Genomic DNA, 13,078 nt, shown 5'->3' with positions numbered 1-13,078 from the left:
AACTTGGTGCTGGTAAAATACTTGCACATAGCTTTTTTCTCAAATACGTGTAATTAAATTCGTTACGTACTTGCTCCATATCTGTAAGAACGTCCAGAATGATTCAAATGCTCCACTATTCACGGCTTAAAGTTCCATAAACAACGTTCGTAAAATACTCACCTATGATTTCTGACTTCGCAGCGTATTCACGTTTCTTTTTTGCAAATAATAAAGCGATATTTATAATTCTACCATTATGCCAAGAAATTATTATGCACCATAACCTCGTGAACTTGCTGTCACAACACCAAAACTGTCTCACTTACACTTTATGCGAGAGATACAAAGACGCAGCTAAATCGTACTGCGCATGCGTGACTCGTCATCTTGGTTATTCTTCGCAGCGAACTGCTCACTTATTGTTGGAAAATTGATCCCACTTTTGGGATCGGAGTTCGGTCTCCTTCCCTCTTACTTTGTGGCTCCCTCGTCGCCAGTCGGTCCGTCGCAAATTCGTTGGTCAACTGTTGGCGGGATGAGCGGGGGAGGCTGCGGTGCGTCGGCCGCCAGCGAGAATTGCGTCCGCCTTGGATTCCCGCGATGCACGGATCTTCGTTGGCTCCCCCTCTGCAGCCTTGACATCCTTCCTTTGAAATCGTCGCTATTCCTCCATTCGGCAATTTTCTCGAATTCGTTGCTGATTTCCTAATTGATGCCGTTGAATTTCGAAAAATAAAAAGAAACAAAAAGCCTGAAATGTCTTATTCGCGCTTCGGTACAGTGTCCCCTCTCGGAATTTTGGACACGTGACTCCATTTCTGGCGTTCTTTTGCAAATACTTCGCTACTCAACCTCGGAAAACCTTAATTTTATGCTTCACTCAGGGTTCCGAAAGCTACTTGTAACGGGCATCAAAAAAGCCACGTTACAGTGTACACACATACACACACACACTTATTGTTTGTACTCTTTAACTAATTATATTCTATCTGATCGCACACTTGCAGTGGATACCTACCCCCCAAGAAGTAATAAGGAATGTTAAAATACTTTATCGTTAACGTTGTAACGCAACCGATTAATAATTATATACTTATCTTACTCTGGTGGAATCCATGCGAATATGCAAACAATGTGCATATTGCAACACGGTTTTCAAGCTTTGTTGTACTCACCAAAGTACGGCTCTACCCTTGGTATTTTCGAACGCCAAGTTCTGTGTTTCTCAACGATGTCGCCGACATCCAGAATATAAAAAGCATCTTCTTGGTCATTACTTTCGATTATTTCCTTGATAACTGCAATGTTATCCATCTCATCGTTGATAAGCATAACCTTGTCCAAGTTCATGTCCAAGCCAGATTCGTAGTGAGCTATCGTCACAAGCACACCTATAATTTGAACAACATGAAAACTATTTATGTTGATACCGAGAATGCATTTGCATTGTATGTTACTTATTCGAAAATTATGCGCACAGCTATTTCTGCATTAGTCAAGTTCATGATTTTTACTCGAACTTTAAAACTGTTTTGCTGTCAATTGGTGGCTGAGTCGGATTGAGGCACTATCATAAGAAATGGATTATCAAAATATCGATTTCTGAATTTTGTCACACTCTTCTAGTCTGAAACGTTGAGTTTGTCCAGTTTTTAGAAAAAGTTCATAAAATTGACCAATCAGTTGTTATGGGGTCGATGGTTGTGGTCATGACGAGCGGCTTCAATGACTGCATCCATACCCAGCCTTAATGTTGCTAATGCCTATTTCGGGTTCATAACCCGTCGACTACGCGTACATATAAAACCTAATTTCAAACATGGATTATACATCCATGATGCGAAACTTATTATTTTTTGACCAAAATAACAATGATATTAAAATACGCACTAGAAGTCGTTGATCGTCTGTTAAGAGTTACATGCCAATGCAATGAACCATAACTATTTATAGTAGGAAGTAAACTATTCAAAGTTTTCGGAGTATTATAGCTATGAGAGTTTTGAGTACAAACACCTTCTTTACCGACCGAGCCGCTCCGCGCACCCCAGACGCAAACCCTTGAAGGTTACCCTCACTCTCGTCAGATAAAACGTGCTCTACCGACTCGAGGTCAAAAACGTGCAACCTTACCGACAGTTGTATCAGTCGACGGTGAAAAATCGCACTGCCTTACCGACAATTCTTATCGGTGGAGGGTCAAAATCATTCTGTTTTACCGACAATCTGACCGACCGAAGGTCAAAGTCTGTAGTGCTCGTCTGCCAACTGTAGAGGATGCAGCGGGGGCGAGAACTTTTTTACCATCCCGCATTCTTTTCCCACGATAGGACTGCTGATATGTAACATTAACCACTCCAAATTCCTTTCCCACGGTAGGACTGCTGATGTGTAACATCAACAACCACCACATTCTTTTCCCACGTTATCAACCACGTGACATTCAAAAATTAATAGTTCCGAGAATTGTTTTTTATCCACTCGGATATCGCTGATGTGTAACATCAATCACCTCACATTCCTTTTCCACGTTATCAACTACGCGACATTCCAAAATTAATGGTTCTGAGAATTATTTTTCACTTACTTCGATGTCGGTTTGATATCCAAGGTCGACCGATAACCGCGGTACATTCAGATCCATGGATCTGCGGTGTTGTATGACTATCGCTCCAAGAATGCTAAAAGGTGCGCGCGCATACACAAACATACGTATTTGATATCAACCACGTGACATTCCTTACCCTCCACCAAATTTCAAATTATGTGGTGGGGGAATGTTATATAAGTCGAAAGTGAAAACTTCATCGTCAGTCTGAAGCTGTTCTTCTTTTTGCAAATAAGAAGTGCTTTGGAACAACCACGTGAATTGAAGCAACGACTAGAACTGCTCATCAAGAATATTGGAGAAGTAAAACATCTGCTGAAAATCAGATCTGACCTCATTCAACTCACAAGAGATTTTGAGCACATACAGCTCAACAGTAACGATCATGGACTTTTCAGAATTCAACGAAGTCGCTCGCCTGGAGACACTTCTGCCCTTGAAATAGGTTTCGGACCTCGAAGTATACTTCGAATACCGAGTCAGTGGCGTTCGTCAGGTTAAAACGAAATTTGGTAATAAAATCGTTCTGGACTTGGAGGACTCTTTTACGATTTTTCTACCGAACCGACTGACCAAAGCCCTCCAAGAAAATGAAGATTTGTTCCAGAACGTGACGACAGCCAGTAACGAGAGACGGTTGCATCTACGCTATCTTGGCGGACCGTACAGTCAACTTGAATTCGTATACGTATAATCTGAGTATCACATTCAAATACTCAGTGTCCTGTGGTAGTCTTACGTTCAATAAACAAAAAAAAAGATTGTAATTATGAATATTTTTTCATTTATCGTCTAACCATCTTGTGTACCTTTAATCCTACGTACGTTTTGTACCTTGTAACTGTATCTAGAATTAAGTCTTAAAATCTAAGAGAATGCTATTCCGAACACCACTAAGCAACGATGGAGGGTTTCGAGCTGCGTTTGCGTCTTGTAACTGTAATGTGAACTCTACGATGAATTTTGGACGGGTTCAGACAAGACCAGAGTGAAAGGTTGACCGATAGCTGCGGTAGTATACATTCAGAGCCAAGGATCTGCGGTGTTGGGTTATTATCACTCTAGGAATGAAAAACATAACTCGGTTTGAGTGCAGCTCGGTCAAGGATGGAGAGCAAGGTTGAATCTTACATAAGCTTTAGATTAAAAAAAATTCTCTCTTAAGAGCTAAGGTGAAGACGAAGGTGTAAAATTATTGCATGAATATTCTTCAAGAAACAGTTTTATTGAGTACAATTTTTAGGATACAGTTGACAATTACTTTACAACGATAGTACAATAATTCTGTTTGACAGTATTATAACCAGGATGGTATATTCACCAGGAATGCGGGACCGTTCTTGTAGACGCTTCTGCGCAGTAACACAAATCGTACACCCTCGCCATCCGAACAGTATGATGATTTTGTAGCCAATTTTGAAGTATCAAAACGTTTTGTGCTACACGGATTGCGTTGTTGTATGAATATCGCATCTTAGAGACACAGCTGAAGTTTTTTGCAAGGTTTGAAGCGACGGGCAGTCAAAGTCCAGCATATCGATGATTTGAACTTTTGAGACAATTTTAAGCAACCAATCTCGTTTTTCTTCTCCTTTTACGTACACGGTTTCAGCTTTGCACAGCCTGTCTTCAATGGTCCACTCAACTTCCTCAAACGGTATGGTTCCACAGCTCCAAGGTAAACCGTGAAAATCGCGTTCTAACCAAGAATTTTGGTTTTTGTATGTGACGTCCAGTAAATCCCATTCGTAAGGTGGCTTGAAGAAAAACATTGATGGAGATGCTTCCAAGTAGATTGAAATTATAGCCAATTCTTTCAATGTGAAGGTATTGTTGAAAGGTCTACGAAAGCCTTGTATGTCAAAGATAAGCTCCATCTTTGAACTGTGCGAGATGATGGGAACGGGTCAGCTTTTATACCAACTTTTTCACTCCACCAGTGGGCGGGTTTTATTCGACAATACGATCGTGAACAATTAAGCAGTACGCCGACGTTTCAGCGGGAAAGTTGGCTTTAGCTTCAAATTCAAGACGGATGTCGACAGGTCTGTACTTCAAAGATTCGTTTTGTTTCGAACAGCCGATAACGAATAAGAGGACGTCTCGAAGGAATTCACTCTTTGTCAGCAACGGCTCGGGGTTCTTGTCGTAGTAGGTAGCTTTGAAGTTTGCGTACATCTCGTACAGGAGCGCGTACAGATTACGACTCATGTTGAGGTTCAGGTTACCGTACGGATAAGATTGAGAGTTTAAAAATAGCTTGACGTCCGTGATATTGCAATGATCGAAATGACTTGCGTTCTTGCCGGTCTTGTTCTTTCTACTTGTTTGAAAACCCAAAATGACGTAACGAGGTTTTTCAAGCTGAGTGGAAGTTTTCACAGTCCAAACGTGTTTCGATGTTGTGGGAAGTAAGGGATTTTCGTACAATTCCCAACTGCGGAAGCTCATCGAAATAGGTGCATCTTTCTAAATGAAATTTAGTAGGTCAACTTTTTTCTGATCCGCGAGTTTCAAATACGGTATTAGCCATTCCACTGCATTGATCGTGATTTTGAATTCCTCCTCTTGAGTCTGCATGATAGCGTTGACGCCAGTTTTTGATCTCGTCAAAATCAACTCATGTTCAGCGTTGACAACGATCTTGCGGTAGTCTTCAGCGAAACCCAATATCATCCTGAGCGGTATCAGTACGTCAAAATTACCCTCGGCATCGGTTAATTTCTTCTTCTCTTCTACATCAAGCCATCCAGCGTTCTCCATCAGCCAAGTCTGACCAGGGTGCAGGGAAGCGTAACCCTTCATGAGACTTGTCAAGCCAACGTTCTTGCTTCTATTAATCTTGACTGCATTAATTTCGTAGCGAATTTCTTCAAACAGATGACAGATCGCGTTGGTTACGAGCTGTGTGTTCACAGTAGCTGTACCATCAGGTTTGACGAGTCGTCCATGGATATGTACCGAACTTTTGCTGGATAATATGCATAAATCCTGATGCTGAACGATGATTTGAATTTCATCGCTGTTGTTGAAAGTTGACGAGGCGTAAGGTTTGTGAGCGTGAATCTCGTAATGCGCAACGGATTCGTCAAAGACGACTGGTGTTTGAATGTTTGAGATTTCTTCCTCCATGGTACGTAGCAGATGATAAAAAAGAAAAATCGGATTTTTAGTTGTCGGAAATTCCTCTTCCAGAAGTGGTCAGTTTCAGACCCAGAGCTATCAGGAATCCACGTTTCGAGGTGTTAACGGTTCGAGAATCGATCGGTGACTGACTTGATCGGGGCATGCCGACTTACTGATATACCTACTCTTTGACAGTCTGTTATATACAATTCCCATCGTTTATTGCGATTTGATATGTAGTCTCACAGTAATAACTTCTCCACGAAAACTACCCAGGCCTCCGTCTTAATCCACTAACCGGAGCTGAACGTGATCTATGGTCCTGACGGTGATCGCAAGGTAAATGACGTGCGACGGTACTTCCACGGTCTTATATCCTGGTGGGACAGTCGGGAAAAACTCGTGAATAGTGTGTACTTTGTGTCCATCGATGTAGGCGCCCGTTTTAATGCTACACTCGACTCGCAACGCGTTGACCTTGCGTATAGTTACAGGCACGTCTGATTCGTAAGTTTTATCAATCTCCAATACACGTAGTGTAAATCCCAAAAGTTGAGCAATGGAATCATTCGGCTCAAAGTTAATCGTGTGGTTGCATGTGATTTCGCTGCGTAATGTATTATTGTTGGGTTTGATGCTGAGCCTGACATCTGTATTTCTTAGCACGTTCTGAAGATACTTCTCTACGTCCTCGATCTCGTAGCTGCCGGTAGGTATGGTGATCACTTTATCAGCTACGTAAATTTTATTGTGACCAACATCGACGTTGGGAATCTAGTTAACGGTTAACAATTCTACCAAGCCATGAGCATAACTTTTATGACGAGCAAGTTTGATCGATCGGTTGGGAAATATTGTGCCTCGAGAATCGGAGAGGTTCCCGAAATCGTTAACGTTAACGAATCATCAATGACTGCGAGTGGTAGACTGACTTTGATGAATCACGCACCATGTTTATAGGTAAGTAGTAGAGGTACGAGAGTTCTGAATAAAAACAAATGCCGGCGTACCGGCAGCGTATCCCGATTTCTTACTGACAGTCGGTATGTAACCACAGTGATGGTAAGCCTCACCCACGATATTGTTACCGGCTGAAACGTTGACATAGACGGCGCCACCAGTATCTTTGCCCGATTTTACCGACAGACAGTTTGACAATGAATTATTTGCTTAGTCAGATGAGCAGCCATTTTGATTTGTCTATCGTCAGACAGTTTGATAATGGGATTTTTTGCTTAGCCGGATGAACTTCCATTTTGATTTTTTCATCGTCGGATGAGCAAACATTTCAAATTTTTTTTTTTTTTTTCAGATGGTAAACATTTCACCGACGAAATTGAAACCCCAATCTCACCGACAGTTGGCGTTACTGGGTGTGACCGCAGGTTTGTCGTATGTAGCGCCACCTCTATCGCATTATCGGTCAATAGATATTCCATCGATCGACTCTGCGTGATGTTTCCAATGCTCGCCGCAAGATGATAACGTTTTCATTTATCATGTGATCGGGTGAACGTTTCAAAATAAGGGTTGGATGCTTTGAATATTCGTTTATTTTATTTTATTTTTGGCTGTCAGTTCCCATTATACCTGTTAGAGTATGCCCCCAGAGGTCTATGTAGACCTGTGTGGGACAAGGAAAGAGATGGATTAGCGCCCATCATTATGCGGCTGCAGCTGTCTTAAGATGTTCAATAGAAACACTCGCATTCGTACAAGAGGCAAGGGAGGAAATTGCGGAAAACCTTCCTGGGTGATTGAGGCCCCTCTTAGTGGGACGGGGGAGAGAGAGGGAGGGAGAGAGAGAGAGAGAGAGATAGAGAGAGAGAGAGAGAGAGAGAGAGAGAGAGAGAGAGAGAGAGAGAAAAGCGTTTATTCAGAATGTCCTGGGGCAAGGCACCCCCAATGTTGAACTCTCGATAGAACGTAAAAAACAGAAACATGTAACAGAGTGAGGAACATTTAAATTAAATTAAATCTATGCTTATTAAAGAACACATGCTATCAGGGTGGTGCTACAAACCTAGTTAACTTATGAGCTAATCCTACAAGGAACATACATGTATGAGTCGTAATACATTGACATTTGGAAAATAAGACAATCATATATCATATGTTAAGTCAGGCATAGGCAGTAAGAGTTACGAATACGCAGCACGGCTGGCCAGGTATTCTTTAAGTTTCAGCTTAAAAACAGGCAAGGAAGATGATTCACGAATGCAGGTAGGCAATGAGTTCCACAGGACACAGGCGGATATCAGGAAAGATTTCTGATACACTGCAGTGCGGTGGACAGGGATACATAAATCGAGTGGGTCACCTCTAGTGTCTCGGTGACGTTTTGCCGACATAAACACTAACTCTTCAGACAGATAACTAGGTGTCCCAAGACTCAGAACATTGTATAAAAAGATTCCCAACAGGTACTTGTGCTTATCAGCTAGATCGAGCCATCCGAGCATATAGTAGTATGGGCTGATATGTTCATATTTATGCACATCAAATATAAATCTTACGTACGAGTTAAGGGCAAGCTTCAACTTAAGCTCCAAACCAGCCGTCACATCGCAGTAAATTAGTGAACAGTAATCGGGATGAGGTAGGATTAACGAGTTTACAAGCGAGGAGCGCAGACGAGTTGGTAAGAGTTCTTTATTAGTTTTGAGTTGCCATAACGTACCATGCACTCTCCTCGAAACACTCAGCACCTGTTCCGACCAAGTCAAGGTATTATTAATTATAACACCCAGATTCCTAGCTTGAGTGACATACGGGATAACCGCGTCACCGACTCGTATAGGGGGGACATCCGATGATCCAATTAAGCTACGGTACCGAGCACTACTGATTATAAGAGCTTTTGTTTTGGAGGTATTGAGTAAAAGCATATTCCTCTGCACCCATTCATATATTATCGCGACGTCCTCGTTTACGCTCACCACAGCCTGAGAGAGTTCATGAGGATAACAGTGTAAATAAATTTGTAAGTCATCCGCATACATCATATGCTTACAATGTTTCAACTGATAGGGCATGTCCTTTATGAAAATAGAGAAAAGAAGAGGCCCTAAAACAGTGCCTTGTGGTACGCCACAGGAAACATCTTTCCACGAGGAAAGCTTGCTGTCCTGTCCTATAGTAGCCTGTTTTCTGCCATACAGGTAGGACAGAAACCAGTTCAAGGCCGAAGTAGATACCTTAAGGTCCGCAAGCTTGGTGATCAAGAGTGGATAATTTACCATGTCAAATGCCTTACGTAAATCAAACAGGACCAGCACCGTGCATTTTCTGTCATCGATGGCACGCCTTATATCGTCTGTGACTCTGATGAGAGCAGACTGCGCACTATACCCCTTCTGGAAACCCGATTGGTACGGATCACGATAGTCGTTAAGGTCAAGATACCGAGAAACTTGGTCGAACACAATTCGCTCAAGTGACTTGGAGAGTGAGCAGCCAATAGATATAGGCCGGAAGTCCTGCATACTACCAGGGATCTTAATTTTCGGAATAGATCGAACGAGCGAGCTTTTCCAGAGCCTAGGATAAACATTGTTTGACAGTGAGAAGTTGAATATATCGAGGATAGGCAGGAGTATCGTAGGCATGCACAACTTCAGAAAGGAAAGTGGATTAGCGTCGATGCCCATGGTATTAGATTTAGATTGGAACAGGTTACGCATGAGCCATTCTGGAGTAACTGCATTAAAATAAAAGTTATCGTCTCTAAAAGGTATAAGACGTGGCACCATGGTAGCCAGTTTACCCACGGTACTGTCATGCATGTCGCGCTCGAATGGTTCTGCAAAGAAATTGTTTAAATCTTCCAGAGATATATTCTGCGGTAAATTAGCATCTTTTGATTTAACAATCCCAATACTTCGGAGTTCACGCCAAATTAACCTTTGATCCTTGATCCCTCTGAACTTATCCATAAAAAATTTGCTTTTAGCGGTCGAGATCAGTGACTTAACACGACCACGCAAGGCCCTGTATTTATCTCTAATAAGCGTTGACTTAGTTCTCCTGAAAGCTTTATACACAGAATTCCGCTGTCTTATAAGTATCTTAATATTGTCATCCAGCCAAGGGGCTGGAGGACGCCTCAAACGAGCCGTGCGGACAGGGGCATGCTTATTTACTGTGTTAGCTACGATAGTATTGAATGAATTAACTTTTAAGTCAATCGACGTAGCAGCAAATACCTGCGACCAGTCGCAGGATTCCAAGTCAGTTTTGAAAGCCTGGGAATCAAAGGACTTGAAGTCCCTATATTTGATGACACGTGGCTCGATCTTACCCGTAGTAAATAGGAGGCGAACGCTAATCAAGTCGTGATTTGATAAAAAGGCGACAGGTGACTGTGTAAAATCAGAGACCCTAGAGAGGTCATTAACCACGCAGATATCAAGCCATGTACCACTCGTAGCCGTGTGGTGCGTTGGACGGTACGGAATAATATTCATGCTCACGCTGGAGAAAAAGGATTTTAGGTTATTGGCATCAAAATTATTGGAACACAGATCTGCATTAAAATCGCCCATGACAGTGATGCTATTATAGGCTTGATTATACTGCAGGAAGGCCTCTTCAAAATCTGACATGTGGCCAATCTTAGGCGGACGTTATACCACGCAGAAGGCCATCTTAGACATACTAGTGCTGGAAATTTCAGCGATCAAAAACTCCGGCCTCGCGGAGTAGGCAGAGGTGGAGGTTACAAGAACTTTTGCTTCAAGTGACCTATGAACGTACAACGCTACACCCCCGCCAACGATGATGGTACGGTCGCAACGAAGAATATTGTAGCCTAATAGGTGAACAGCTTGATCAGGTATATGTGATTTCAGCCAGGATTTCGATATAGCAATTAGATGATAGTGTTTTGAGCAGAAATAGCCGCGAAACTCATCTATATGACATACCAACGACTGGGCGTTCACGTGGCAGGCATCAATATACTTACACACAGCCATTGCGAATATAATATACAACAAGAATATCAAAACAAGCTGATGGGTCGCAGCCCAACTTATCATAGATAAATAGACTGGCACAAAAATAAACAGTGACCATACATATGGTGTGATTATCAACAGTAGCTAAAAGGCTACCATGTAAAAGGATTAACCCATAGCATGAGCAGTTTAAATACAAAGCAAAAAGTATACGCAGTAAACAAAACCAAAATCCTAATGCGAGCAGGTGAACAAGCAAGTAAGCAAAACAAGAGGTAAGTAAGAGTAGTTGCTATGAGGGTCTAGTTGGGATGTCGGTGATCTTCAAGATGTGTATAAGCGGAGCCCCATCTTCTTCCCTCGTATAAACATTGCCATTCTTCGTCCAGGCATACTTGACCACCTTCGCTCGTTTGGCAGCCCTTGCCGCCGCGAAGAGCTTACGTGATGAGGGCGTCAGACTTTCGCTGATGAAGATGTCGTGAACCTCGTTGTCCTTCCATTGTAAAGCATGTGTTGTGAGTTTACCCCTTCGCTTACGGGCGCTAGCTACTAAATGTACCGCTGTGTCACGACGAGTGAAAACGGCGGTGATCGGGGATGGACGAGCTGCATCATTGGACGGAAGACGGTATATCGAACTGACATCCATAGCCTCGATGTTAAGTCCGAGTGAATCGCCGACGGAAGAGAGGATGTTACACAAGTCCTCGTTATCCCTGGACGGAACTCCACTGATTTCTACTGCGTTGGGGGCCAGTTTTTGCTGAAGCTTATTATCTTCCACCTGTAACGCGTCGACCTGTGATTTTAAGTTAGACAAGGCATCCCGAGTGGATTCACCTCCCGCATCCACCTCCACCAGCCTAGCTTCCAGCCCAGTAATCCTGACCGAATTAGCCTGAGCAACTTCGTGACACGCTTCTAAAGATTTTATTATTTCCGCGGTTTGGCGATTTTGGCTCTCCTTGTATTCCCGTAGTGTCGCTGTATTAGCCTGAATAACCTTCATGATATCCGATAACGAAGGCTGTGCACACGGGCTATCCCCACTGTCCTTCGCACCCTTGTTAGAACCAGCCATTGAGACGTTACGTGAGGAGAGTGCACCAGGTATTTGTCTTTTATTGACACAAGTGATGCAAGATCCCGATGAGGTTATAAACTTTTTACAGTTGAACTGCGATTTGGGCCCAAACTCATTAGGCAGTGACGAGTAGTGTGAAACCTCGGTATAGATTACCAACACACAGAAAGATAGCTAAGCGGTATTGCTTTGACCGTAAGAGAAGGATAGTCAGCACAACACAATAGTCCGAGCACGACAGGTTAAGCGCTAATAGAATTCGTCGGTGAACAACGATTCATCTGTCCCCAGAATCAGCTGATCTACGTCAAACTGACAGCCGTTACACTTCGACCACAGCGAGAAACTACACTAATATCGTTAAAAAAAAGAGAGAGAGAAAGAGAGAGAGAGAGAGAGAGAGAGAGAGAGAGAGAGAGAGAGAGAGAGAGAGAGAGAGAGAGAGAGAGACTCATAGGAGTGGAAATCATAAGAAGGATATTGCAATGATATATTGTTAATATACACAGACCTGAGCCGAACCAAAAAGAAATCGGAAATAATTCATACTGAATTTAATAAATGAATTTATTATGCCTGAGCACACAACAAACCCTGCTCTAACTGCAAAAAATGTGCACAAAGTTGTTATTTAAATGTATTTACAGTAGGGGAGGAAATGATATTAGCTGGTAGAGTGCCAGAGATATGCTGCAATGAGTCGAAACGAGCAGTGATACGTTGCTGTTTTATGAAAAGGGATGTGAAAAATGGAGGAAGAAGGAAGTTGAAAAGAACGTCACAGATCACGGTCGAGTTTTGGAAGGAGAAGCTTTAGATAGAGAGGTGATTTCGTAAAGAGGATACGGTATGTCATTATGCCAAGAAAATATCTTCGACGATTGCTCACATTTAGCCAATTCAGCTGTAGACGGCAAGGAGTAATGCGTTCATCACGACGTTAATTAAAAATGAAACGAATGGACGAGTTTATCAAATGCTGAAGTTTAGTATTTAGTTTGTCAGTTAAGTCATTATACATACATACTATATATATTTGTACTCCGTCACATGAGTTATAACAAAGCACTGCTTCATCTACAGAATAGCGTTAGCACAACAATGGCACGTCTGAGGCCAATACCCCAAAGAAACGACTTGCTAATTTTAAGAGAGATTTATTCATTAAGCTAATACCTGTCTATTTCTACTTTTGTATCGCACTACGAGGGTACCAGATATGGTAGCGCCGAGGTCACGGGCCAGGTCAACAGCAACATATCATCAGCCACAGAGGACCGAATATCGCTAATCCAACTCCAGATAGATTCTTACTTC

At 42.4% G+C, this 13,078-nt stretch overlaps 2 protein-coding genes across 2 annotated transcripts in view; both read right to left on the bottom strand.

The window, feature by feature from the left end:
• LOC124298782 (ornithine decarboxylase-like) overlaps window positions 1-13,078 on the bottom strand; it is an 89,312-nt gene that overhangs the window by 59,168 nt on the left and 17,066 nt on the right. The window contains exon 2 of the mRNA XM_046751265.1: window positions 1,158-1,373. Coding sequence (XP_046607221.1) covers window positions 1,158-1,332 — 175 coding nt within the window. The 5' untranslated portion in view covers window positions 1,333-1,373. The remainder of the gene's footprint in view (window positions 1-1,157; window positions 1,374-13,078) is intronic.
• LOC124297782 (uncharacterized) lies at window positions 8,372-10,320 on the bottom strand. Its single transcript, XM_046749096.1, has 2 exons — window positions 8,730-10,320; window positions 8,372-8,424 (listed from the first exon to the last, which is right to left on the bottom strand). Exons 1-2 carry the CDS (start codon window positions 10,318-10,320, stop codon window positions 8,372-8,374), a joined length of 1,644 nt encoding a protein of 547 aa, XP_046605052.1.

Source organism: Neodiprion virginianus, chromosome 2 (assembly GCF_021901495.1).
Source record: "Neodiprion virginianus isolate iyNeoVirg1 chromosome 2, iyNeoVirg1.1, whole genome shotgun sequence".
Classification (NCBI taxonomy): domain Eukaryota; kingdom Metazoa; phylum Arthropoda; class Insecta; order Hymenoptera; family Diprionidae; genus Neodiprion; species Neodiprion virginianus.
This window is presented reverse-complemented; position numbering and strand designations above follow the sequence as displayed.